The 26,896-nt window shown below is 38.8% G+C and overlaps 1 protein-coding gene across 2 annotated transcripts in view; it reads right to left on the reverse strand.

The window, feature by feature from the left end:
- The window catches only part of MLLT3 (MLLT3 super elongation complex subunit), a 282,898-nt gene that overhangs the window by 92,921 nt on the left and 163,081 nt on the right, over nucleotides 1-26,896 (reverse strand). For both annotated transcript variants that reach the window (XM_045882476.3, XM_045882477.3), the window contains exon 4: nucleotides 20,553-20,696. In XM_045882476.3, the coding sequence (XP_045738432.1) occupies nucleotides 20,553-20,696 (144 nt within the window). The remainder of the gene's footprint in view (nucleotides 1-20,552; nucleotides 20,697-26,896) is intronic.

Genomic DNA, 26,896 nt, shown 5'->3' on the forward strand with positions numbered 1-26,896 from the left:
TTCCTAAAGACCAAAAATAAGCAAAGCTGAACAAATAGAAGGACAGACACATTTGTGGTAAAAACACATTTAAAAGTTCAGGAAAAGCCAGGAGAGTAGTTGCATCTGGGAGAGGCAAAGGATGGACTAGAAAGGTATACACGGGTAGTTTGAATGGCACTACTTATGTTCTAATCCTCATTCTTAAACTGAATGATAGGTTTATGGTGTTTGTTTTGTAATTTACATATAAAACACACACAATTCTCAGATGTATCAATTATAATGTAGTAACATTTTTATGTTAAGAAAAACTTAAAACTCCTGATGTCACAACCTTACAGCCTAGCAAGAGAATTTCACATTCCAATTCAACAGATATTTATTAGGTGTTATGAACAAACCATAAACATTGTCTCGTTTAATCCTTTAAGAGGCCTGTGAGGTAGGTACTTGGCAAAGGTAGGTAGGCAGATTCTTGGCAAAGCACAGGCAGTCCAATATATGCTTGAATAATTTTACAGTGCAAAAAGAGAAAGGGTTTGATTATATGCTATACATAGCGTAGCTCTACCCTCAGGACTTAAAATGAAATAAGAGATGATTAACTCTGTTAACAGAAGGGAGCTTATGATCTATTCTTACTGTTTCTACATTCTGTTACTTACTACCAAAAGTATAATGAGAAAAATCACTTTTTTCTCTGAAAGTATCCTGGTCAAAGGTAAAGAAACTAACAGACTATACAGGGTGGAGTTAACTAATGTACCATTTGTGTATTGCTAGAATTTCCAGGGGGAAAAGAGGAACTACAGTAACAGAAGAAAAGAAATTACCGAGGCTTAAAAAAAAAAAATCTGTGACACATTTAGTCTGTGCGCTCTAACAAGAACTACAGTTAAAAAAGTGCAAAGTCAAAACCTTTTTTTTCATTGAATACATATTAATGTAAATGAACACAGTTGGGGAAATGGTTGCCTTAGAAAATTATTTCCATCCTTCACAAAGAACTATTTCTATTCACAGGGCTTCTGCAAATGCATGGGTTTTTCTTGTTTTTTTAAATTTGGTTCACTGTTGTGTCCACCCAGTGCCTGGAATGACCGAGTCCTAATAAATGCACAGTAAGGTATTTGTCTTTGAATGAATTTATACCCTAACTGAGCATTTACTATATTATATATTAGGACCTCAGGGATGACAGATCAACTATGTTATAGTCCCCCCCCCACACCCCTATCCACACAAAGCTAACGTAAGTGATTAAATCAAAACAAAATGTGCCCTTCCTCTTCCTGAACAAGTCAGTCCAAAAGCTATTAGGTAGGGCCAAGCAAAGTAAGCAACAGCAGGGGAGGAGAGGGTGGTAATTATCAGGAAAGGCAACTATGCGGGGTCTCAGAGCCACTAAAAACGGGATGCTCCTTGAAGAAATGGCTGAATCTAAGGCTGACACAAGCAAAATAGAAAATGAGCCTAGAACATCTTCTTGTAGCAAAAACTCAGGAAGTGTCCAAACACTGATCAGAGCATGTCAAAAAGACAAAGAAACCAGACTGAAGGGGCTCCCATTGGCCAAATCAAGATCATTTAAGCATGAAAATAAATGATAGTAATAGATTATAACTCAGTGAAAAAGATATATATCCATGAGTCCGTGATGATATAATAAATATAAGAACAAACTTAAGCTTGAGGAGGAATGAGAAATTCACATTTTCTCAAAATATCTCCCAGTAAAATACTCATTAATTACAAAAAGGGGGGAAAAAAGTAATTTACAGTGGAGGGGCCTGGCAGACACCATCTGAATCACATCATCAGAGTAACATCCCAGTCATAATGGGTACAATGAAATCATGATCATATGATCAGGTGCTATGCCAGGAATCTGGCATTACTTCTGTAATATTCCTGCCAGAAATGCGTATAACCTGAATCTGGTCATGAGGAACCAGTATACAAACCTAAATTGAGGGCCATCTATTAAATAATTGGCCCCGAATCTTCAAAAAATTTCAAGTTCATGAAAGTCAAGGAATTATTGTCAGTTCAAAGGAGACTAAAGAGACATGACAACCACATGACACATTGATTCTAGACTGGATCTTTTTGCTGTAAAAATAAAGGACATTAGTGGCACAACCTGCAAAATTTGAATGGGATCTGAGGAGCAGAGGTTGGTACCACATCCATACTAATTCCTGACTTCAACAGTTGTATTACAGATGTATAAGAGAATGTCCTTGTTCGCAGGAAATAAACACAAAAGTATTTAAGGATATTGGAGCAAACCATGCTGGCAACATACTCTCAGATGGTTCAGGAAAGAAAAGCTCTTTGTACTATATTTACAACTTTTCTGTAAGTATGAGATTATTTCAAAATAAAAACTTACGAAGTAAATAAATAATAGTATTTGGAACGGCCTATGCACAGAGAACTAAGGGACCCCTGGGAAGGGCATCAAAATCAGAGGGGGTCCAAGAAGCATCCCCAGTCTGTTCAATTCACTACACTTGGCTCTCTCTCCAAGGGCCCATATCATATAAGAAGACCTAAAATGCACCATATTCTTCTAACAAGAATCTAGATACCATCCCAAAAGGAATCAAGGCTTCCTTAAACAAATTAGATTTGTCAAGGAAATCAAGGCTTTCCTAAAGAAAGACATGGTTTGCTTTCAAAAATTCCAAATGAGTTTGTATTTTAATACCACATACAAAAGCAAAGAAAACAAACAAAAAACACACATGGTCTGAAGTCCTCACATTTCCTCTCAACTAAAACCAGTTGTTTCTGTTGAAGAAAAAAACCGTAACTTTGTAATAAATATTCAAAGATGTATTTGGCAACAACCTATCTCTGGCTTATCTGGGAAAATCTGCTCCACGTGGTAGGATTTGCTGTAGACACAAAACAGTTTTATATACATTCAACTGGACCATCTAAAGATCTACCAAAAAGACCAGCTTTCCAAAAGAGGAAGTATTTAGTTTTTGCCATCCTTGGTCTTCAGAAGCCCTTTGGGGACAGGGTCCAATAATAAAGTCTCTGGCACCCCACTAAAAGAAGTGGATGCCTTAAAGCACAATAATTTTTCCTCCTAAAAGCACACTAGAGTAGCCTGGTCTGGTGGCTAGAAATTTTCCTTTTCTTTCCTTTTCCTTTCTCCCTCCCACCTACCCTCCTGCTTGCTTCCATCCTTTCTTTCATTCCTCCTTTCCTTTCCTTACCTTCAGAAACTGAGCAGGGTTATTCTAGTCCTCTGAGTTGATGAGAATATCTTATCCCCTGAAAATTGGCCAAGGGTTTGGTAGAAAGAAAAAAGAAATCCAGTGTTCATTCAATGCAAACCCAGCATTTGCATTAAACTTGGCCCACAGTAGGTACACAAACATTTTAAAAGTACTTACACCTCTTCTCTGGATAAGGTGAGCAACTAAGCTACAAAAGGAAAATTATAAGCTTCCTGGACGGGAATTTTTTATTGTTATGTTAATCACCATACATAACATCATTAGTTTTTGATGTAGTGTTCCATGATTCATTGTTTGTGCATAACACCCAGTGCTCCATGCAGAACGTGCCCTCTTTAATACCCATCACCAGGCTAACCCATCCTCCCACCCTGGAAGGGAATTTTTATTCTTGTCTTATCTAAACACAGAACTACCTGAGCAGGAAGAATACAGGTTGAAGGCAAAAGGGATAGGGCAAGACTCAGGGAAGTCCTCTCAAATTTGATTTTCAGAAGCAAGAAAAATTAGTTTTGTTCACAGAATTTCAATCTATGAAGCAAGGAGCAAAAGAATAAAAATCTCCTACCAGAAGTCTTTCAGGACTTGAAAATTATTTTGGATTTCCTGAACCTGTCCTACCTGTCTTAGATTCAAATTCTCTGAACCATTTTTTAGATCATATATCTTGATTCTGGAATGTGTATGTGTGTGTGAGAGAGAGACAGACAGACAGACAGTGAGAATACCAAGAAGTCAAAACAGCTTCCCCAAAGAAGTGGCAAGCCAGTCACATTAAGCTGATTCCAATTAAGTATATTACCATCTAACTTTCCAGTCTCAAAGAGAAAATCTTTTCATATTTAAACACTCAAAGGGCGCCTGGATGGCTCAGTTGTTTAGGCGACTGCCTTCGACTCAGGTCATGATCCTGGAGTCCCTGGATCAAGTCCTGCATCGGGCTCCCTGCTCAGCGGGGAGTCTTTTTTGCCCCTGACATTTCCCCCTCTCATGTGCTCTCTCTCTTTCTCTCTCTCTCAAATAAATAAATAAAATCTTTAAAAATAAAATAAAATAAACACTCAAAAAATCACCACTACCCCATGACTTATTTGCATCTCTACTTTCAAAAACCTGGTAGATGACAAAATTATTTGTTGTCTTTTTCATAAGCTGGCTAATGCCGAGGAAAACGACTTCTAAAGTCATGCATGTTCTTGCTTTTCAAATGAAAAAAAAAAAAAAAAAAAGACTCCAAAAAGTTATGCTTGCCTCTAATTTATGGAAATCAAAAATGTAACCAATCCCCACAGAGAGGCTGATGCTGGCTTAAGAAAGTTTGGTGGTGGGAATGCAAGCTGGTGCAGCCACTCTGGAAAACAGTATGGAGATTCCTCAAAAAGTGGAAAATAGAGCTACCCTGGGGTACCTGGGTGGCTCAGTCATTGGAGTCTGCCTTCGGCTCAGGTCATGATCCCAGGGTCCTGGGATCAAGCCCCGCATCAGGCTCCCTGCTCGGTGGGAAGCCTGCTTCTCCCTCTCCCACCCTCCTTGATTGTGTTCCCTCTCTCACTGTGTCTGTCAAATAAATAAAATCTTAAAAAAAAAAAAAGAAGAAGAAAATAGAGCTACCCTACAACCCAGCAATTGCACTACTGGGTATTTACCCCGAAGATACAAACGTAGTGATCCAGAGGGGTACATGCACCCCAATGTTTATAACAGCAATGTCTATAATAGCCAAACTATGGCAAGAGCCAAGATGTCCATCAACAGATGAATGGATAAAGAAGATGTCACACACACACACACACAGAGGAATATTATGCAGCCATCAAAACAACACGAAATCTTGCCATTTGCAACGACGTGGATGGAACTAGAGGGTATTATGCTAAGCAAAGTAAGTCAATCAGAGAAAGACAAGTATCATATGATCTCACTGATATGAGGAATTTGAGAAATAAGACAGAGGATCATAGGGAAAGGGAGAAAAAAATGAAACAAGATGAAACCAGAGAGGGAGACAAACCATAAGAGACTCTTAATCTCAGGAAACAAACTGAGGGTTGCTGGAGTGGTGGGGGGTGGGAGGGATGGGGTGGCTGGGTGATGGACACTAGGGAGGGTATGTACTATGGTGAATGTTGTGAATTGTGTAAGACTGATGAATCACAGACCTGTACCCCTGAAACAAATAATATATTATATGTAAAAAAAAGAAGAAGAAGAAGATAGTAGGAAGGGAAAAATGAAGGGGAGGAAATCAGAGGAAGAGACAAACCATGAGAGACTATGGACTCTGAGAAACAAACTGAGGATTCTAGAGGGTAGGGGGATGGGGGGATGGGTTGGCTTGGTGATGGGTATTAAGGAGGGCACGTACTGCATGAAGCACTGGGTGTTATACGCAAACAATGAATCGTGGAACACTACATCAAAAACTAATGATGTGGGGGCACCTGGGTGGCTCAGTCGTTAAGCATCTGCCTTCGGCTCGGGTCATGATCCCGGGGTCCTGGGATCGAGCCCCGCATCGGGCTCCCTGCTCTGTGGGAAGCCCGCTTCTCCCTCTCCCACTCCCCCTGCTTGTGTTCCCCTCTCTTGCTGTGTCTCTCTCTGTCAAATAAATAAATATTAAAAAAAAAAAAAACCTAATGATGTAATATATGGTGACCAACATAATAAAATAAAATTTAAAAAAAGAAGAAGAAAGTTTGGGTGGCAGGGGAGCAGATTCCTAACTATTATTTTCTCCATGCAAATTGGATTTCAGAAGCAAGAGAAATACAGAGAACTTTATGAAGCAAGACACAAAAGAATAAAGTCTGCCGCCGTCCATGAGCGAGCTGCTCCACCGCAGCCTGTCTTCAGGAAGGAGACTACTGCTATAGTGACCCTAATGTAACTAAGAGAAGTGGCTCTGGGGACCTGTTTTAATTTCTTGCCTCTTTAATTGCATCATCAAAAGAAAATTAACATTACTCTGTATTACTGTAGAACAAATATGGAAGAACAGTGAACCAATACCCTGACTCAACTCTCCCTTGATCAATCATTTCAGTATTTGGTGCCTTAGAGTTTACTCATCTGCAAAACGGGGAGCTTGACCTATTACATCAAAGAATACCTTCAGCTATGAAAAACACATACGTGGTTTCCTCGTTTGTAAATTACATTTACAAACGAGGAAACAGGCCAATAGAGATAACTGATTTGTCCAAAGTTACACAGCTACTAAGTGCCAGTGCCAATCTCTAAAAAAAAAAAAAGGTCTATTTCATAACAGAGTCTGCCCTTTTAACTGTGGGGTATGTTCTCTTCACCAAAAGAGATCAGAATAGGTGTACAGAAAAATCAAGCAGTGAGAAAGCTACTACATCCTTCAATAACTCATACAGCTTTTATTATTACCTTCAAGGCTGATTAACCAAGTACAGCATTTATCTTTGTGCCTGTGAGACATCCACACCCTGTTATTGCTCTGCAGTGTAGAGACATATACATCGTTTACCTCAATGCGTTTTCATTTAAGAAAAGCAAATCAGAAAAGATTTAACTACAACATGCTTTTTTAATTAAAAAGAAAAAAAAGAACTGAAGCCAAAATTGGGAGTATGTATATAAACCACAAAAATCCCTTCAGGCGAAGAATAAAAAAGAACAGGATTCAGATAAGATGATCCCAGGGGATAGTGTGGAGAGAGAGAGAGAGAGAGAGAGGGAAGCTCCAGAAACTTGACCCTGGAAGAGGGGCATGATGGACAAAAGAAACAAGTCCCTTCTTTATCACGAGGAGGAACAGAAATCTAAAAAGAAAAAATACAGAAGGAGCATAAGGGAAATAAGACTCCGTAAGAAAAAGTTTCCAGCCTTAGCCCTGGGACCTATCTGCAAAGCAGATAAAGTCCATCTTAAAACTAGAATAGAGTGGAAGGCATGCTTACTAATGGTGACTGTTACTAAGATCTAGGATTTCCCTGATCTGGAGTTCACTGATGCTCTCTTTACCAAAGCATTCAAAGGTCAAAACTACCTGAAAGGAAAATTCCACTTTCTTTAATTTTTAACTTTAAAAAAATAATATATCACTACCCATTGTGTGAAATTCCCAATAGCAAGGCCTATATTAAATTATTCAGCTAGTCTTCCAGTTTTGGTAGGTATGTTCTTTCAAAGAGTTAGCCTGGTCTCATAGCCACTGATATTTGAAAGCCCTGATTTAGCACATTGGTCTTATCAAAAGTCCTCTTGCTTCCTATGCTTAAACCAGACCTTTACAGAGATCTATGGATGTTGCACAATAGTGTCATAAACTAAACACACAAAGCAAGGTGGCAGAACAAGAGGCTAAGCTAAACCTCTGAAAGGACATGGCTACTAAAAACTGGAATATTCTTTTTTTTTTTTAATTTAAATTCAAGTTGGTTAACATATAGCATATTATTAGTTAAAACTGGAATATTCCGATAGCAAAATTTCGATAAAGTCTTATTTATTATTTCCCCAGACACTCCTGTCCCAACTATCTCAGACAAGATAGTTTTAACATTAAAATCCACCTTTGTCTGGACCTATAAATAGTGCCATTCCTATAAATCGTGGTCCAGATGGTCCCTTGCACAAAGATGCTCGGCCTGTGGGATGAGGACAAGCTGAAATCCCACTATGCTATGCTAGCTATGCTATGTTCCTTGGGCTAAGGCTTCACGGGGCAGGGAGGGTGGGGATATTTATTTCTAATTTGCCCAAAGACACTACAGACATCAACCATATGGGTAGACTTGTCTCTATAACCCAACCAAATCTATCTCTTGAATCACCAAAAGTTATTGTTAAGACTGAAGTTTGTAAAGTTAACTGGATTTTTATTATATTCCATTTTTACTTTGACAGTAGTTGAAAGGACCAGTTTATCTTCTGGATAGGGCATCCTTATATTACTCAATCTTTCCATTAATGAAGGCTTTTTGTATTTAACCATTTCACACTACCACAGGCCCCCAGATGACCCGCTAAGGAGAGGGAAAGCAAGAATAACATTTATAAAGACACATTCCAAAATCTACACCTACAATTATTAAAATACAAAATTTTCCAAATAACAGATCTAACATGGCCCATCCAATTACAAAAAAACACTAGACCACCATATTTCCATGAGAGTCATCAGAGACATAAAAAGAAAATAAAAACATAGAACACCTTACTGGTAACTTCTTAAACAACTGAAATCTCTACATCAATCCTCTGAGGTGTGAGGACGTTTTTGAACTAAAATAAAGTCATGCAGTTTAAAACAAGAAATTCATGTGTAATACATTAAGTGCAAATACAAACAACCTGTGAGATCTCATCTACATGAGAAATACAATGGTGACAATTACTGGAGGGATTAAAATGATGTATTTTTTCTTCCTTCTGCTTTTCTAGAAAGTCTACATTTTTCTAAAGTTAGCACATATTTATTTTAAAAACAGGTAAAAAGTCAGATTTCTTCTTGGGGCTAAAACATGTTCTTTCCAGTCAAACACCATTATTATGTCAAAGTCTTGGAAGAGAAGTCTTTTATTTTCACCTTTCTAAGTAACAAAAACTATGATTTAAACCAAAGCATAATAAAAAAACTACAGAAAAAAGAGGTCATTTCAATAAATAAAAGAATTACTTGCTGACTGGTTAACTAGGTTCCACGTTTTATTTAATCATTTCAAGTGGGAGGAGAGGATATTATGCTTATTTTAGATTTATACCAACCTAAAGCCCAAGGTAAATTAGCAGCAGATCCGAGAACTGAATTCGTGCCTTCAGATTTCAAATCAAACCTTCTTTCTATCACACCATGGCTGTGTCCCTTGTGGTGATAAAGGTTATTATATTAAACCACCTACCACTTATCCTTACTCCTCAAAAATGAAACACAAATAGCTATTTCAAGAGTCTCAAACGTTTATTTTTTAAACAGATCCCACCACTGTCAGGTTTTTGTATAACTTATGGGACAACAAAACTCAGCTAATAAAATAAAATAAAATGTTAATTATAGCTTCTCTTCTCTACCCCCCCATCGCAAAATTTATTTGTACTTAGTATTATAGAGTATGAGCCAAAAACAATACCCAGTGGGGACAGTCAAGGCAAACAGCTGCTCTCATAAACAGTTCCTTTACTAGGATGCTAGAAGTTACGGTAATAGATTCAGGTATATTAGATCAATTTCGTAAGCAGCTTTAAAAACAAGTACATAATGAACTACACGAGCCCAGAAGAGAGGGAAAAACTGAATCAAAAGTTTTCAATTGTAATATCTGTGTATTTAAAAAGAGAAAGAATAGGGGAGTCTGGGTGGCTCAGTTGGTTAAGCGTCTGCCTTCAGCGCAGGTCATGATCCCAGGGTCCTGCGATCGAGTCCTGCATCGGGCTCCTTGCTCAACAGGGAGTCTGCTTCTCCCTCTGCCTCTGCTACTCTCTCCCTCTTTCTCCCTCTCTCTCTCTGTCAAATAAATAAAATCTTAATAAAATAAAATTAAAAGAGAAAGAATTGTTCATTTTTTAATTTGAAAATCTCCAAGATTTATATGGTTTCATTTTTTTCTTTTCTATTCATTTCTTATTTTCTTGGCTTTTTGTGCACTGGGGGTGGGCATTAGGGGTAGGCTTACGTGTTGCTTTTCTTTCAAATATCACAGCATTTCCTTTCAAGACTAAATTAAGGCTCCCACATTTAGTCAGCTACACTGCAGCTCCTGGGAGGTCTGCAGAAAGAACCATGGCACGCCCTCCAATTCTGAGAGTTTAGACACACTCGACAGAATTTTTCCTAGTACACACTCAGGAACATCTATCTATTTTTCTTTTCCACTGAGCCTTTGTTCAGTTTATGCAGTAAGCATATCTGAGCTGTGGACCTTGTGAAAAGTGTGCCCCACTTTTTTCCCTCCTTACTGAAAAGGTAAGTAGGTAATTAGGAAGGAAGGAACAAATGAAGGCACGCAGATTGTGTTAGACCACAGCTATTTTGGGGGGCATATTTTCAAAAGTCCCCAGTGTCCTGCCATCAACTTCTGTGACTCTGGGTGAAATTAAACCATAAAACCACTAAATATGCTGAGTGACATAACTTTCTACTATGACCATGCTTTCCCTAAAAATTTACGAGACCAATGTTACATTTGGAATGAAGCCTCACAACTCTGACATTCTATTTATCATTTATATGTATGTTCTACTTTCATGATTTAATTTTCCAGGCGTGGGGGGAAGGGGATATAGAAAAGAGAAAATAGCACATACGACAGAAAATTAACCGCAACTCTGACACACAACCAAATAAATGAGGCAGCCTGCTTGATCCTACATTTATTTAAATAAGTCACCTTTTACTGGTGCTGGTGAAAAACAGCAGCATCTTTTGAGGCAGGTAATTACAGGATGATATAGATCAGAAAATAACAAAAAGGCACACTTGTCCCAAAACAAATATCCAAAAATCGAATGAAGCTGTCCAGCAACAGCCACTAAAATAATTTTCCATGTATTATTTTCTTTGAGTCATTTTAAAAATAAGCAATCAGCTATCCATCCTCTGGGCACTACTGGGATGAGTTTGCCACAAAAACCACTTACATTTTTAGAAGCCCAAGTCTTGACAAATCAGTTCCTAAGAACATAATTTGTTACACACTGAAGAAAGCCTGAAAACACGGACCTTGGTTAAAGAGGCTTCCGTATCTTGTTGTAACCTTTCCAAATGCAAGTATGTGGGAAGAATACCCATAAATTTAAGTTGAAACTGAAACACTTAGAATATTTCCAATTTAAAATACATTAAAATGTGGTCTTCGAGAGGAAATGAAAATAGCTTTTAAACATATGAAAAGATGCTCATCATCATTCATAAGTGAAATCGGAGTTAAAAATTAGATATTTTTCACTCATCCGATGGTGGGGGGGGAAGAGTTTAATAAATCACCGTGTGGAGAAATAGGTACTCTCACACATTGTTGATCCAAGCACAGAGTAGTATAACCTCTTTGACAGGCAATTTGTATATGTCCATCAAAATTTAAATTCCACTTTGCCTCGGAGCCATGGTTTTACTCCTAGGAATTTCTCCTACAGATATACTCATCTTTGCGCACAAAGAACTATGTAAAAGGTTATTCACTACAGCTTTGTTGGTGGCCTGAAGGAAGACAGACTGCATGTCATTTTGTATTACGTGTGTATTACGTACCTATTTAAAAAAAAATGTAAACTTGGGGGGGGGTGGGGGGAGAATGTGATCTATACTGTTTAGAAATTAGAAGTGTTCTAAATTCCCCCACAAAAGGAAATACTAAATGGCCCTAGACAAAATTCATTCCAGAACCCTGCAATAAAATGCTATGTTCAGATGGCTTGCACAGCTGTATTAGTGAAAGCTCCTTATCATGAGATCCCTCTGGTCCTTTAATAACCAAAACCCCTTGGTGGGGGACTGCCATGGACTTGAATGCCACTTCACAATAAGCAGTGTTTCAAAAAGATCCCAATTTATTCCTTGCAAAAACATATCATATATAAATGTAACTGTCACTCTGAGAAGCAGGACTGCATTATGCTGCAGACTTAACACAGACTGTAAGCATGTTCCCCATGTCTTCTCCAGCAAAGTCTGCCAAATGGGCGTCTGAAATGTCCTATTGAAACAGGTGGTGTCTGAACAGAATTGGATTTCTGCCTATAGAAACCCTAGTTTTAACAACTGCTGTGGTTAGTTTTAATTTTCAGTCCTCAAAATTAACTGCTTGCCAGTGATTCAGAAATAGACTGAACAACATGTTTAGACTTTGGCCTGTTTAATTGAGGAAAGCAAGCAAGCAAGGGGGAAAAAAAAATCTACCAATCCTACCACCATTCCATAAAGAACAACAGAACCACAGCAGACCATTTGATTTCCAGGCCAAAAACAGGGGAGCAGCTATAACATAAACTTGATTCTCCAAAGATACTTGTCCCTTTTGTGCTTTCTTCATAGAAGCATAAGGATACGGCTACCATGCTGAACATGCTACTTAGGAAATCTTGTAAGAAGCCTTATATGATTTGCTAGAAATTTAGAATTAAGAACAATGATAAGAACTAATAATTTTTCTAATGAAAACTTACATCTTAAACGATATTCTGAACAGATCTTTGTTTCACATTACACAAGCAAAATACAAGCTGCCAGAATTAAACTCCTTGAAAAGAGATACCATGGGCTAATATTCTTTAAATCCAACACAGGTCCACCAATGTGCTAGTCACACTAACTGGTGGTAAAGACGTCTTCCTGTGACTAAATCTAGAACAGCTTACACTACCCAGCACACCTTTTTCAGGGTACTTTAAATGCTCGACATACACATGGTTAAAGATCTGTTAATTTTCTAAACCGACAAAGGAAAAAGAACCAAGGGGCTGGATCTCTGTTAAGAGTCACACACCATGTTTGGATATTCCCAATGAGGAAAACACAGTCTCACCCATTTCACGGATGACAAACTGAGATTCAAAGAGATGTCATTATTTTCTTCAGACAGAAGATGACAAAGATGAGCTTTTTACTTAAGTCTGCCTGATTTCGAAACTTTTCCAACGGTATCACACTCCCTCCCCACAGGAAATCCCAGAGAGCTGAGTTAGTAGAATGATGACTTTCAGCTATAGGATGTACACTATCTGCATCTTAACTTTGCCAACACCCAAAAGAAAAACTCATCCTCTTTCATTCAGTCAAATGTAATGGATGTCAAGCCCTTCAGCAATTTTTCAGTAGGACTGAATTCTAGCTACTAAGAAGGGGATCAAGTAAATAAAAACAAAATCATCTACTGTGATCATAAATCCTTAAAAAAAATCCTGACATCCTAAACAGCATTTTGAAAATCATTCAAAAAGGATTCATCAGTTCATTTATATAAAAACAAGTAGAAATATTCTCAGTGGAATTCAGAGGTACTCCTCAATGGGGTATATTTGGTCCTTTTGCTTAAAATCCAAGGACAAATGGACATATCAAGTTTTACCCTCAAAAGTTTATTGCTCACTGTCCTCTACCCTTCTACCAAACAAAAAATAAAATAAGATCTCAAAATAAAAAGCAGTCTCCTCTCAGGAGCTCTCAGATTGTTCTTTTCCATTTCCTGACCCCTACCTTCTGCTTTTTACTTAAGGCCTGACAGGGGCTAGATCCCAAACTAAATCTACAATTTCCCTAGCAGCTCCAATAAGGTCTCTCATTTAGAGGAAACTACCTTTAGGGTCTTGTAAATGAAATCATTCTGTATTCCAATTTTCTCAGAAAACAATGCTTAATTACAAATGTGTCCTTCCCTCAAAAGTTACTCTTTTTTCTTTTAAAGCAAAATATCCGAAATATATATTAGGGACTATTCAACAGAAGAACTTAGGGTACATTTCATTGAGACTATTTAGAAATGAGTTGCAAAATTAAAAAAAAAAAAAAAAGGAAGAAATCCAGTGGAAAAAATGTTATGGACCAAAAAAAAAAAAAAAAAAATTGTCATGTAGTTAGTGGCTTATAGGTTTTGAAAGTAGAAAAAAAATCTACAATTTTTCAAGATTTTTCTGGCAAAAAGCTCTTTGGAATCATTTTCTTTTAATGTTAAAAGCATTTTTCTAAGATGCTACTAGCTCTAAAAACAACCTTTCTGATCTCTTGAAAAGCCAAGTTCAACTTTTAATAGTGTTATGTACTTTCTGTTTAAAAGAAAAAATAAGGAGAAGGAACCACAGCCCAAACAGTAGGCTTACTCCACTCATGCCTGAAGCTATAATGATTTTGCACAGTACATACATATGATAAGGATTGAGTTTTTCCTGTAAAGGCAGAATATATACATCTACATCACACATATAATGGTTAAGTGTAAGAAACACAGCACCCCTCTCTCACCCTAAAACCCAGGGAGGGGAAAAAATGTTTATCTGAAGAGACATAGTCATGAACAAGATTTCTAATAACAAACATCAGAACAAAAGCAACAAATTTACAATGACGTGGATGGAACTAGAGGGTATTATGCTAAGCGAAATAAGTCAATCAGAGAAAGATAATTATCATCTGATCTCACTGATATGAGGAATTTGAGAAACAAGACAGGATCATAAGGGAAGGGAGGGAAAAATGAAACAAGACAAAACCAGGAGTCCCTGGGGGGCTCAGTTGTTAAGCATCTGCCTTTGGCTCAGGTCATGATCCCAGGGTCCTGGGATCCAGCCCCGCATTGGGCTCCCTGATCAGCAGGGAGCCTGCTTCTCCCTCTCCCACTCCCCCTGCTTGTGTTCCCCTCTCTTGCTGTGTCTCTCTCTGTCAAATAAATAAATAAAATCTTAAAAAAAAAAAAAAAAGACAAAACCAGAGAGGGAGACAAACCATAAGAGACTCTTAATCTCAGGAAACAAACTGAGGGTTGCTGGAGTGATGGGGGGTGGGAGGGATGGGGTGGCTGGGTGATGGACACTGGGGAGGGTATGTGCTATGGTGAGTGCTGTGAATTGTGTAAGACCAATGAATCACAGACGTGTACCCCTGAAACAAATAATACATTATATGTTAATTAAAAAAAAAAAAAACACAAAGGCAACAAAAGCAAAAATAAACAAGTAGAACTATATCAAACTAAAAAGCTTCTGCAAAGCAAGGGAAATCAGCAACACAAAATGAAAAAGGCAACCTACAGAGGAAAGTATTTGCGAATCATCTAAGGGGTTAATATCCAAAATATATAAAGAATTCATACACCTCAATGGCAGAAACTACAGTCTGATTTCAAAATCTGCCTAAGAAGATACACAGATGGCCAAGAGGTAGATAAAAAGGTGCTTAACATTACTAATCATCAGGGAAATGCAAATCAAAATCACAGTGAGATATCACCTCACACTTGTTAGGCTATTATCAAAAAGATAAGAAATGATAAGTATTGGGGCGCCTGGGTGGCTCAGTTGGTTAAGCGACTGCCTTCGGCTCAGGTCATGATCCTGGAGTCCCGGGATCGAGTCCCGCATTGGACTCCCTGCTTGGTGGGGAGTCTGCTTCTCCCTCTGATCCTCCCCCTCTCATGCTCTCTGTCTCCCATTCTCTCTCTCAGATAAATAAATAAAAGATCTTTAAAAAAAAAAAAAAGAAAGAAAGAAATGATAAGTATTGGAGATGATGTGGAGAAAAAGGAACCCTTAATGCTCTGTTGGTGGGATTGTACAGCCACTATGGAAAACTAAATATATAGGTTTCTCAAAAAAATTAAAAAGAGAACTACCATAGGATCCAGCAATCCCGTGTGTGCGTGTATGTGTGTGTGTACAAAGGAAAATAAAAAACAGGATATTGAAAAGATATCTGTGCTTCTATGTCCACTGCAGCATTATTTACAATAGCCAAGATCTGGAAACAACCTAAGTGAATGGAGAGAATAATGGAATATTATTCAGCTATGAGAAAGGAGGACATCGTGCCATTTGTGACAACATGGATAAAACCTGAAAGCATTAAACTAAGTGAAAGTCAGACGGAGAAAGACAGATACTCTATGATATCACTTATATGTGGTATCTTAAAAAGCTGAACTCCTAGAAACAGAGACTAGAATGGTAGCTACCAGGTGCTGGAGGGTGGGGGAAAATGAGGAGATGCTGGTCAAACAGTACAAATGTTCACTTATAAGAAGAGTAAGTGGAATGCAATGGAAAGCAATTATATATGGCAATTATAATTAATATTATTGAATTGTGTATTTCAAAGTTACAAAGAGAGGGGCGCCTGAGTGGCTCAGATGGTTGAGCATCTGCCTTCGGCTCAGGTCATGATCCCAGAGTCCTGGGATCGAGTCCCGCATCGGGCTCCCTGCTCCTTGGGAGCCTGCTTCTCCCTCTGCCTCTCTCTCTCTCTCTCTCTCATGAATGAATAAATAAAATCTTTAAAAAATAATAAAATAAATAAATAAACAAAGTTACCAAGAGAGTAGACCTTAAATGTTTTCACCAAAAAAGAAATGGTAATTATGTAACATGATGAAGAGGATAGCCAAAGCTATGGTGGTAATCATTCTGCAATATACAAATGTACAAGATCAATACAATGTACATCTTAAACTTATACAATGGTATATGCATGTCAATTATGTTAATAAAGCTTAAAAGAAAGATTTCTCTTTTTTTTGTTTAAGATTTTATTTATTTGACAGAGAGAGACACAGTGAGAGAGGGAACACAAGCAGGGGGAGTGGGAGAGGGAGAAGCAGGCTTTCCGCAGAGCAGGGAGCCTGATGTGGGGCTCAATCCCAGGACCCTGGGATCATGACCTGAGCCGAAGGCAGACACTTAACGGCTGAGCCACCCAGGCGCCCCAAGAAAGATTTCTAATAAAATCAAAATGGCTGATAAGTTAGTAACACGACGACAGGCTGCATTAATATCAAGACAATGATAAATATTTACATACCAGGTAAAAACAATACAAGGTAGCCAAAAATCTAGGTAAGCCAAAAAAATGTTTGTTAGTCTATAGATTCCCACATTTCCATAAAAGACTAATTTTCCCATACGAACTGGACAGAATCTATAGGATTACTATTATTTCTTTTTTTTTTTTTTTTAAGATTTTATTTATTCATAAGAGACAGAGAGAGAGAGAGGCAGAGGGAGAAGCAGGCTCCGCGCTGAGCAGGGAGCCCGATGCGGGACTCGATCCCAGGACCCTGGGATCATGACCTGAGCCGAAGGCAGATGCTTAACCATCTGAGCCACCCAGGCGCCTGGATTACTATTATTTCAAGCACATTTTTAAATTTTAATTTTACCCCAAAATTTACTGGTATCAGTCTCTTAAAGAATTTATGTTAAGTAACTGGTTTGCCTGAATATTTCACATTTCAACTTATTTTAGAGGTGTCAAGACACAATCTAAGTCTAACAGAAACAAATCTACAGGCTTCAAACAGCACTTCAAGAAATACAAAGAAGGAAAGTCAAGGAGGACAGTTCTGAGAGAAAGGCTGAGAAGAGGAAGACAGAACTCTACTAGAGACCTTATTGGGATGCAGCAGTGCACTCTGCCGCATTATCACTGACCTGTAACCTCTTCAGCTTGCAAGCAAGCCCTGAGTGCTCTGGGACTAAGTGGCGTTTCAAAAAGTTCTTGTATCATATTTACTCTTTCCTACGACTCTTATCAGAACCCTGAGGTACTCAAGTTTCAGAATCCACAGGCTCCGATCACCCACCTAACGACATATCCGAGAGGAATAATGAGAAGCATAAAATGCCACCAACATAAAAAGAAAATAATAACAATCAGGATTTAAAACGGACCAACTCATTTTTTTGATCCAAGTATAGTTGACATACAATACCGTCCTAGTTTCAGGTGTACAACACAGTGATTCGACAGCTATACATATTATGAAATGCTCACCATGATAAGTGTAGTCACCATCTGTCACCAGACAAAGTCATTACAAGCTTACTGACTAAATTCCCTATGCTATACTTTCCTCCTCGTGACTTATTTATTGTATAACTAGAAGTTTGTACCTCTTAATCCCCTTCACATTTTTCACCGGTCCCCTACCCTCCTCCCCTCTGGCAATCAACAGTTTGTTCTCTGTATTTGCAAGTCTGTTTCCGTTGGTTTTATTTTGTTTGTCTGTTTGACTTGCTTTTTTTCATTCCACATCTAAGTAAAATCATGGTATTTGTCTTTCTGTCTAACCTACTTCACTTAGCAGAATATCCACCTCCTGGGTCCATCCATGTTGTCATGAACGGCAAGATTTCATTCTTTCTTTATTGCTGAGTAATATCCCATTACATATATGTACATCTTCTTTACCCACTCATCTATCAATGGACACAGAGAGTGTTTCTTGGCTAGTGTAAATAATGCTGCAATAAACGTAAGGGCACATATATCTTTTCAAACTAGTGTTTTCATTTTCTTTGGGCAGATAACCAGGGATGGACCAGCTCATTTTTAAGGGCACAGCCACAGGTAAATAGCATCAACACTGTGTTCTTGGTAACTATAAAAAGAATAAAATAGGTTTTAAAAAAAAACACCACTTCCTTAATAAATATATAATAAATCTCTAACTTTAAAATGAGTTGTATTACAGGGGCACCTGGGTTAAGCGTCCGGCTCTTGATTTCAGCTCAGGTCATGATCTCAGGGTCCTGAGATCAAGCCCCATGTTGGGCTCCATGCTCAGTAGGGAATCTGTTTGATGATTCTCTCCCTCCCTCTCTCTCTGCCCGTCCGCCCACTCACGCTTGCTTGCACTGTCTCTTTCTTTTTTTTTTTTTTTTTTTTTTTTTTTTTTAAAGATTTTATTTATTTATTTGAGACAGAGAGACTGAGAGAGAGAGAGAGCACATGCGAGGGGGGAGGGTCAGAGGCAGAAGCAGGCTCCCCGCCGAGCAGGGAGCCCGATGCGGGACTCGATCCCGGGACTCCAGGATCATGACCTGAGCCGAAGGCAGTCGCCCAACCAACTGAGCCACCCAGGCGCCCTGCACTGTCTCTTTCTAAAATAAATAAATAAATCTTAAAAAAAAAAGAAAAAGAAAAATGAGTTGTATTACAAAAGGCCATTTCTTCATGAAGACACATTTCCCCATAAAATACTATAAGTGGTGGTTTATTTCCAAACCTGGCCCAATACCTATTTAACCCATAATGTACTGACATAGCAGAGTACTGAATGAAATGTGGTAAAGGGACTTACAATGCTTCAAATGCATATTAGTATTTCAGCTGAAAGGATAGGATCTTGGCAAAATAGGACTCCAAAAAAGGGACTCCAGGAGTTCCACATAACCCAAAATGTTCACACAGCTGTACATATGGGTGATTTTCTTATGAGAAGGTCCACAGCTTCTCCAAGTGGTTGTCTCTAACCCCACAAAAAGGGGTTTCGATAAAGGGAAAACACTTCTGTGCTATACAAAACCAAACTCTTCCCTACATAGCCCTCAGATAGAGCTTACGAAAGAAATGAGGCATTTTGCAAAGTTATGATCCACATATGTTTACACATATGGTAAGAGCATCGAGGCAAAGCTATCAAAAACCTTCCAGAAAAACTAAGTGAAGGAAATTCTAGAGTAAAGAATGCATTTCAACATTTTATGGGGTCAGAACTGCCCACATAAGATGACACAGGAAGTTCATCTGAAGTGGAAAGAGGATGATGGTCCAAATGGCACCCATTGTAGACTTCCATGAGTCAGTAGCATTTGCCTGCACAGCTGACTTAGCTGCAAGCAAACATTCCGTACATTTGTGTCTGCACAAAACCTCACTTAAAAATCGTTCCCCATCCTAGCCAAATCACACAGGCAAAACTTGGTTACCATGATCTTTAAAAAAAAAAAAAAAAAAATCCGGGGTGCCTAGGTGGCTCAGTCAGTTAAGCATCTGCCTTTGGCTCAGGTCATGATCTCAGGGTCCTGGGATTGAGTCCCGCATTGGGCTCCCTGCTCAGCGGGGAGTCTGCTTCTCTCCCTCTCCCTCTGCACCACCCCTGCCCATGTTTACTCTCTCGCTCTCTCTTTCTCTCTCAAATAAATAAATAAAATCTTTAAAAAAAAAAAATGAGAGGCGCCAGGTGGCTCAGTCATTAAGCGTCTGCCTTCGGCTCAGGTCATGATCCCAGGGTCCTGGGACAGAGCCCTGCATCGGGCTCCCTGCTCAGTGGGGAGCCTGCTTCTCCCTCTCCCACTCCCCCTGCTTGTGTTCCCTCTCTCGCTGTGTCTCTCTCTGTCAAACAAATAAATAAAACATTTAAAAAAAAAATGAAAGAAAACCCATCTTTTACCTACACACAATTCAAATAAACAAAAATGTGTATTTAAATAACCCAAGCCTGTCACATGAATTACTATACTTTTTCTATTAATTTTTCCCAAGAAAATCTGGAAAACAACCTCTTTTTATATAATTTTAAACAGGACTTCCAATTTTACCGAAAAGTTTCTATAAACTGATATGACAAAGTTCAGACATTGTTCTTTGCTTAACTGAGGAAAGTTTATTGTTTTTGGCTTTTTGTTAAAATAGATTTGAGCTGCACAGACTATCAAGCTATTCCAACCAACAGCATAATTTCAGATTCATACCTACGTAAAATATTCATGTTTGCTTACCTCTTCATCCCAAACCAGGAGTCCACAGCTAAGTCATTAAGGTCCTTCCTCTCTCTTACCTCTCTCAAAACATTAGTACACTTCTTAACACACTAGCAACTAGTTTTTGAAGTGAAGGCTTTTCACAAGGCAGTGCCCACTTACCCCTCCTGCCTTCAGCAACTTTCTTCTAAACTCCTCTGTGGGGTTGTTGAAAGTTAGCTTTTCACAGCGGAGGTGATTCACTGGTGGATGGCCTTCAAGATGCAGGAATAAGTCATAATCAAAGCGGACTTTCTTAGGTTCTTCCTAGAGATTAAAAAAAATTTTAAGAAAGAAAAGAGAGAGTTAAGCATATACAAATTTTGAAAGCAAAGTTTTATTCTTCAGAAGGAACAGAAAAGACCCAGGTAACCAACAGCTATTGTGTCAAAGTACTGGACAAAGAAAATTCTCATGGGATTATCTACAAAGCAAAAGGCAAATACCTAATGAATCAGTCTCTTGTTTTCTGAGAGAATAAACTCATCATTTTTCCTGTAATATCTCAAGTGGTGATCACCACCAACACAACCACCCAACTAGAAACCTAAGATACCCCTGAGGCCACTTCCTCCCTTTCCCACACCACCCTCTCCACCCATCAGCAACAACTGCCATTTTCTCTCCTAAATATTTCTCGAACAAACCCTCTAACCCATAACTCTTATTCACTGCCCAAACTATAATAAGCTCCTTTCTCTAGTAGGTCCTTCCTACTTCAGGACAGATTTATCTTCAATTCCTCCTTCATTTAGGCCTCACAATTATCCATATGAAACAAAAATCTAACCATTTCACAGCTTGATTAAAACTTCAAAAGCTGGGGCACCTGCGTGGCTCAGTTGGTTGGGCAACTGCCTTTGGCTCGGGTCGTGATCCTGGGGTCCTGGGATCGAGTCCTGCATCGGGCTCCCCCTGCATCTCCCTCTGCCTCTGCCTGCCACTCCCTCTGCTTGTGTGTGTGCACGCACGCTCTCTCTCTCTCTCTCTCTGTGTGTCAAATAAATAAAATCTTTAAAAACAAAACAAAACTTCAAAAGCTGCCAACTGCCACTAGGATAAAAATCAAAGCTCACTTGAATGCCTCATAAGGGCTTTCAGAACTTGGCTCTCGGCTCTTCATTCCACCACACTGCGTCCACCCATCTCCTGGTCCAGCAACACATGCTGTTGGGTGTTCCCAGCATTTCCTATGTTCTATGCTAACTCTGGGATTTACCTTTGCTTTGTGTTACCACCCTCATTGCCCGCCTCCATTCCTCCACCTTTGTGTCACCTGGGTAACTTCTACTCCTCCTTCTCCATTCAGGTTTCACTTTGGAGACGGATTCCTAGAACCCACTCCCAATTTCCCACTGCCTCTCCTCTGCTCTGAGTGCATCTCTCTCCTCCTTGCCACATCTTAGGGTAACCATCCTATCCTGTCTCTTTATCCTGCTTAATCATAAGATTCTTGAAAGTAGGAGCAATGGTTGAATCATCCTTGCACCCCTGGCAACTAGTTTAGCACTGGTGCATAGCAGAAATACAATAAATATCTATGAAATGAACCAGGAGGATGAAATAGCATCAGATTCACGAGAACACAACCATCAGAATTTCATGATACTCAAGTTCTACTCTCGAGCCATTATTTTAGTTAGCTAAACACTTAAACCTCTCTACACAGGGATTCTTAAGCATTCCAGGTGCAATGAAGACTGAGGATAATGACAATAACTAATATGAATGTTAACAGTGATCTCATTTAATTCTCATAGCTCGCCTCTAGGTCACCTGTGAGCCCTGTTTTGCAGGTATGGAAATTAAAGGACTGGAATTTGTTATATTACTTTATATAAAAATGTCTTGTGTTACAAATATTAACCATCCCTGTGAAGTGTTATCATTTTTTTCATTTGTCATTAGCTTTGCCATTTTGTTTATTTTTAATAGCTTTATTGAGAAATAATTCACAAGCCATAAAATCCACGCTTTAAGATATACGATTTAGTGGTTTTCAGTATACTCACAGAAGTATGAAACCATCACCACCATCTAATTTTAGAACATTCTCATCATTCCAGAAATAAAACTCAAATACATTAGTAGTCATTTCCCATCCCCCCCCCAGATCATGCATCACCTGTACCACTAATCTATTTGTTTCTCTAGAGTTGCCTGTTCTGCGGACTTGGCATTTCATACAAATATATGAACATACATAAAATACATACATGATATGTAATCCTTTGTGACTGTCTTCTTTCATTTGGCATGATTTTCCAGGGGTCATACATGCTGTAATGTGTCAGTAGTTCCTTTTTTACGGTTGAATAATATTCCATTGTATGGGTATCCCAGTATTTGTTTATCCACTTGTTGGATAGACATGTGTATTTTTTTCTTTTTTTTTTTTTTTAAGATTTTATTTATTTATCAGAGAGAGAGAGAGACAGAGGCAGGCAGAGGGAGAAGCAGGGTCCTTGCTGAGCAAGGAGTCCGATGTGGGACTCGATCCCAGGACCTTGGAATCATGACCTGAGCCAAAGGCAGAGGCTTAACCGACTGAGCCACCCAGGCGTCCCTGTATTTTTTCTTTTTAGCCACTGTGAATAGTGCTGGTATGAACATTTGTGTACAAGTTTTTATGTAGATGTGTATTTTCATTTCTCTGGGGTAAACACCTAAGGGTAGAATTTCTGGGTCCTGCCGTAACTCCATGTTTAACATTTTTACAAACTGCATTACTGTTTTCCACAGTGGTTGCACCATTTTAAAATCTCAATAGCAATGTATGAGGTATATATGTTTTTTAATATATAACATATTCAAATTTTACATAGATAAAGAAATGTTTTTCTTAAAAAAAAAATTTGTGGGGCACCTGGGTGGCTCAGATGGCTAAGCGTCTGACTCTTGATTTCGGCTCAGCTCATGATCTCAGGGCCGTGAGATGGAGCCCCATGACACACTCTGCGCTGGGTATGGAGCTTGCTTGGGATTCTCTCTCTCCCTCTGCCCATCCCTCCCCAGTTCACTCTAAAAAAAATTTTCTTTATTTAAAGATTTTATGTATTTATTTGTGAGAGAGAGAGAGTGTGTGTGCACAAGCAGGGGGGGCGGCAGGCAGAGGGAGAGGCAGGCTCCCCGCAGAGCAGGGAGCCCGATGCGGGGCTCGATCCCAGGACCCTGGGGTCATGACCTGAGCCGAAGGCAGACGCTTAACCAACTGAGCCACCCAGGCATCCCTAAAAAATTTTTCTTTATTTAAAAAAAACAATTTGTTATATTACTATTGTGATGAAACAAAGTGATTTGAATCTACTTCTTTTGACTCAAAAGTCTTAGCACCTGAAACTGTCAAAATGTAGGCATCTCCTGCTACAAATTTACAGTTTCCACCTCCTCATCCACACTTCCCCAAATCAGTCTCCACTCATTCGCTCACTAGCAAGCAGGCCTGAAATCTGCTCCTTCCCTCTTTCATCGGGATAACCTTTCTCCCCTGGTTTTCCTCACACTTAACTGGCATTCCTTCCTAGTCTTCTTCCCTGACCCTTAGGCGTCCTTTAACTTTAGGCAAAGTTCCCCAAGGAGCGGACACCCATTCACAGGGGGTCACTTCTACCTACAGGACAACGACTCCCCTATCTATACCTCCAGCCCAGCTCCCACCTGATGGCCAGATGTACGTGTTCCACAGTCTGCCCACATCTCCACTAAGTTGAGCCATGGCAACAGCAAAGTCATGGATTATCTTAACCTGAGTTTATCTTCATCTGTCCTTTCTCCTATCCTCTGTATCTTGGCAAGCAGAAATCCTAACTTCTTATCAAAGTTAAAATACAGAAAAACCATCCCCAGCTCTTCCTCCTCCTTCGCTCACCACACTCAAATAGTCTCCCAGTTCTACTTAGAATCCCCCCTTAGGAACTCTCAAATTCAGCCCCTTTGTCCAGTCACCATACCCTTGCCTTAGCTTAGACCTTCATCACTCCTCACCTGGTCATCTCCTCTATTTTTGAACCCACCCCATTCTACCTCCCACAGTGACAAGACAGTGATTTTCCCAACAGAAAAATCAGATTACATCTTTTCATTGATATAAATGCCTTTAATGACTCATCATTTTCCACAGGATAAAATCCCACTTCCTTGGAATAACCATCTTAGTCCTTTAATACCTTCCCTGCATTTCCTTTGTTCTCTCACGACACCCTGTGCTTCCATAATTGTGAAGCACTTGCAGTTCCCAATACTTCACATTATCTCATTCATTTTGCCTTTCACATGTACTGCTCCCCACGCCTACACTGTCTTCCCTCCCAACACACCTCTCCTCCCTTGCTTGCTTAATGCACTCATTATTCACAACACAGCTAAAGCATGAAATCCACTGGAAAGTCTTCCTAATATTTCCAACCCAATCTGTATTAGACATCCCTCTTACAGCGTTCCTTTATTAATGTAATTATCACATTGAATTATGATCATTTTTTTACTTACCTGCCTCTCCTCTAAATTGTAAAACAGTCAACACACCTTAGAATTTAATTAAAAACATAAGAAGGGCTGCTTTCTGCCTTATAATTGGGTCTATAAATTTGTAAAGCCTTTGGGGAAGACAATTTGGCAGTATCTATCAGCATGCTAACCCAGTAATTCTAAGAATCTCTTCCACAAAAATATTCAAATATGTGTGCAAAGATATAGATGATAAAATGTTCGTGGTAGCATTGTTTGTAATGGTAAAAAAAAAAATTGAAATGATCTTCAAGTGAGTATATCATACCATTGAATACCACACAGATGTTTAAAAATACAGATTTGGAAATACTGCCAAGTGGATTAAAGGTAACTCACAGAAAATATTAAAGTATGATATATTATGCCCCTGCCAATCTCTACTCAACATAGATTTTATCTGGGCAAATGCATGGGGTAATCGGGAAAAGCTGTACCAAATAGTTAATAATGATTAAACGGAGTCAAAAGACATACTCCTGCAGGGGTGCCTGGGTGGCTCAGTCAGTTAAGTGTCTGCCTTTGGCTCAGGTCATGATCTCAGGAGTCCTGGGATTGAGCCCTGTGTCTGGCTCTGTGCTCAGCAGGGAGTCGGCTTCCCCTCTCACTCACTCTCTGTGTGCGCTCTCTCTCTCTCTCCCCCAAATGGATAAATAAGATCTTTAAAATATATATATATATACATATATTCCTGCAAATGTTTTTAAAGATAAAAATATATTGAGTATAAATCATTACCAGCAGAAAAAGAATGAATAATATCACTTCACAACACTTAAATATAAAAAAAACCAATCACTTTTCCATGAAACTAAGGGTAAGAACCACAGAGAGTGACTATCTTTCTATGAATCCTGAGTGCAATTTTCTTTTAAAGTTTTGTGTGTGTGTGGTTTTTTGTTTGTTTTTTGAGTAAGGAAAAAGTACTCACAAACCTTGCATTCTAGCCAACTGATCTCTTTCCTGGAGAGCAGACTTCAATATTATGTCAATCTATGCTCCTCAGGAAAGATTCTTCTCAAATTGCAAACAAGAAACTATGCATTTATTCTATATATAAAGCTAATACATTTCCTCGTAGAGGTGGAAATCTGGTTTTGGCAATATCAAATTGTCCCTCTCATTCTGCTTCAGTCCTTGACATTTACTCAGGTACCTTCTCTGAGGACAGAATGAAAGAGAGAAGCACGGGATCCTTTAAACCTAAAATGCTACAGTCAATTATGTTTTAGTGTGCCTACTGGTTTAAAGTTTCTGCAACACTCATAATTCTCATAGACAAGCTTGTTTTGTTGAACACAAATGCAAAATAAGATAGAATAAACATACACGAACTCAAAAGCAGCCCTGACAGACACTCCACCTCCCGCTCTGGAGCAATGACTCTGACCTCTCAAATAAATGAGTAAAATTGAAGACAGGCTTATGAGAAGCAGGGAAAGGAAAAGATGGAGGTGGACCCGAGGACAGGATGATATCATCCTTAATATGCAGTAGTAGGACTCTCCCAAGATCACACGGAAGTCTTTTTGCAGCTTTCACCTCCTCTAAAAACTCTGAACAATATTTTTCATAAACCATTATTGTAATGGATGTTTGTTCTTCAAGACAGAGTTGAATCAACTCCAGGGATGAATGATAAAAACTCAAAAGAAATAAAATGTACATTCTGGAGGAATAGCCCAGACTCCTAAATTTTTACCCACAAATCATTTCAGTAGGAAGAGAAAAGAGAAATATATCCAGCTCAGAGAATACAGCAAAACTTTGGTTTGTTTAAAAAAAAAATTCCAAGATAAATGAAGAGATGACAAAGCAACAATTTCTAACTAAAAAATTAATAACATACAGAAAAGAACTTTAAATACTACACCCATGTATCTTCCGCTGAGAGTAAACAGATGTTAACACTTCACTGTGTTTACCTTTGCTTCAAAGGATACAATTTTTTTTTAAAGATT

The sequence above is a fragment of the Mirounga angustirostris genome, unplaced genomic scaffold, assembly GCF_029215605.1.
Source record: "Mirounga angustirostris isolate CCGP_5_RB_7025 unplaced genomic scaffold, mMirAng1.0.hap1 SCAF_15, whole genome shotgun sequence".
Taxonomy (NCBI): Eukaryota; Metazoa; Chordata; class Mammalia; order Carnivora; family Phocidae; genus Mirounga; species Mirounga angustirostris.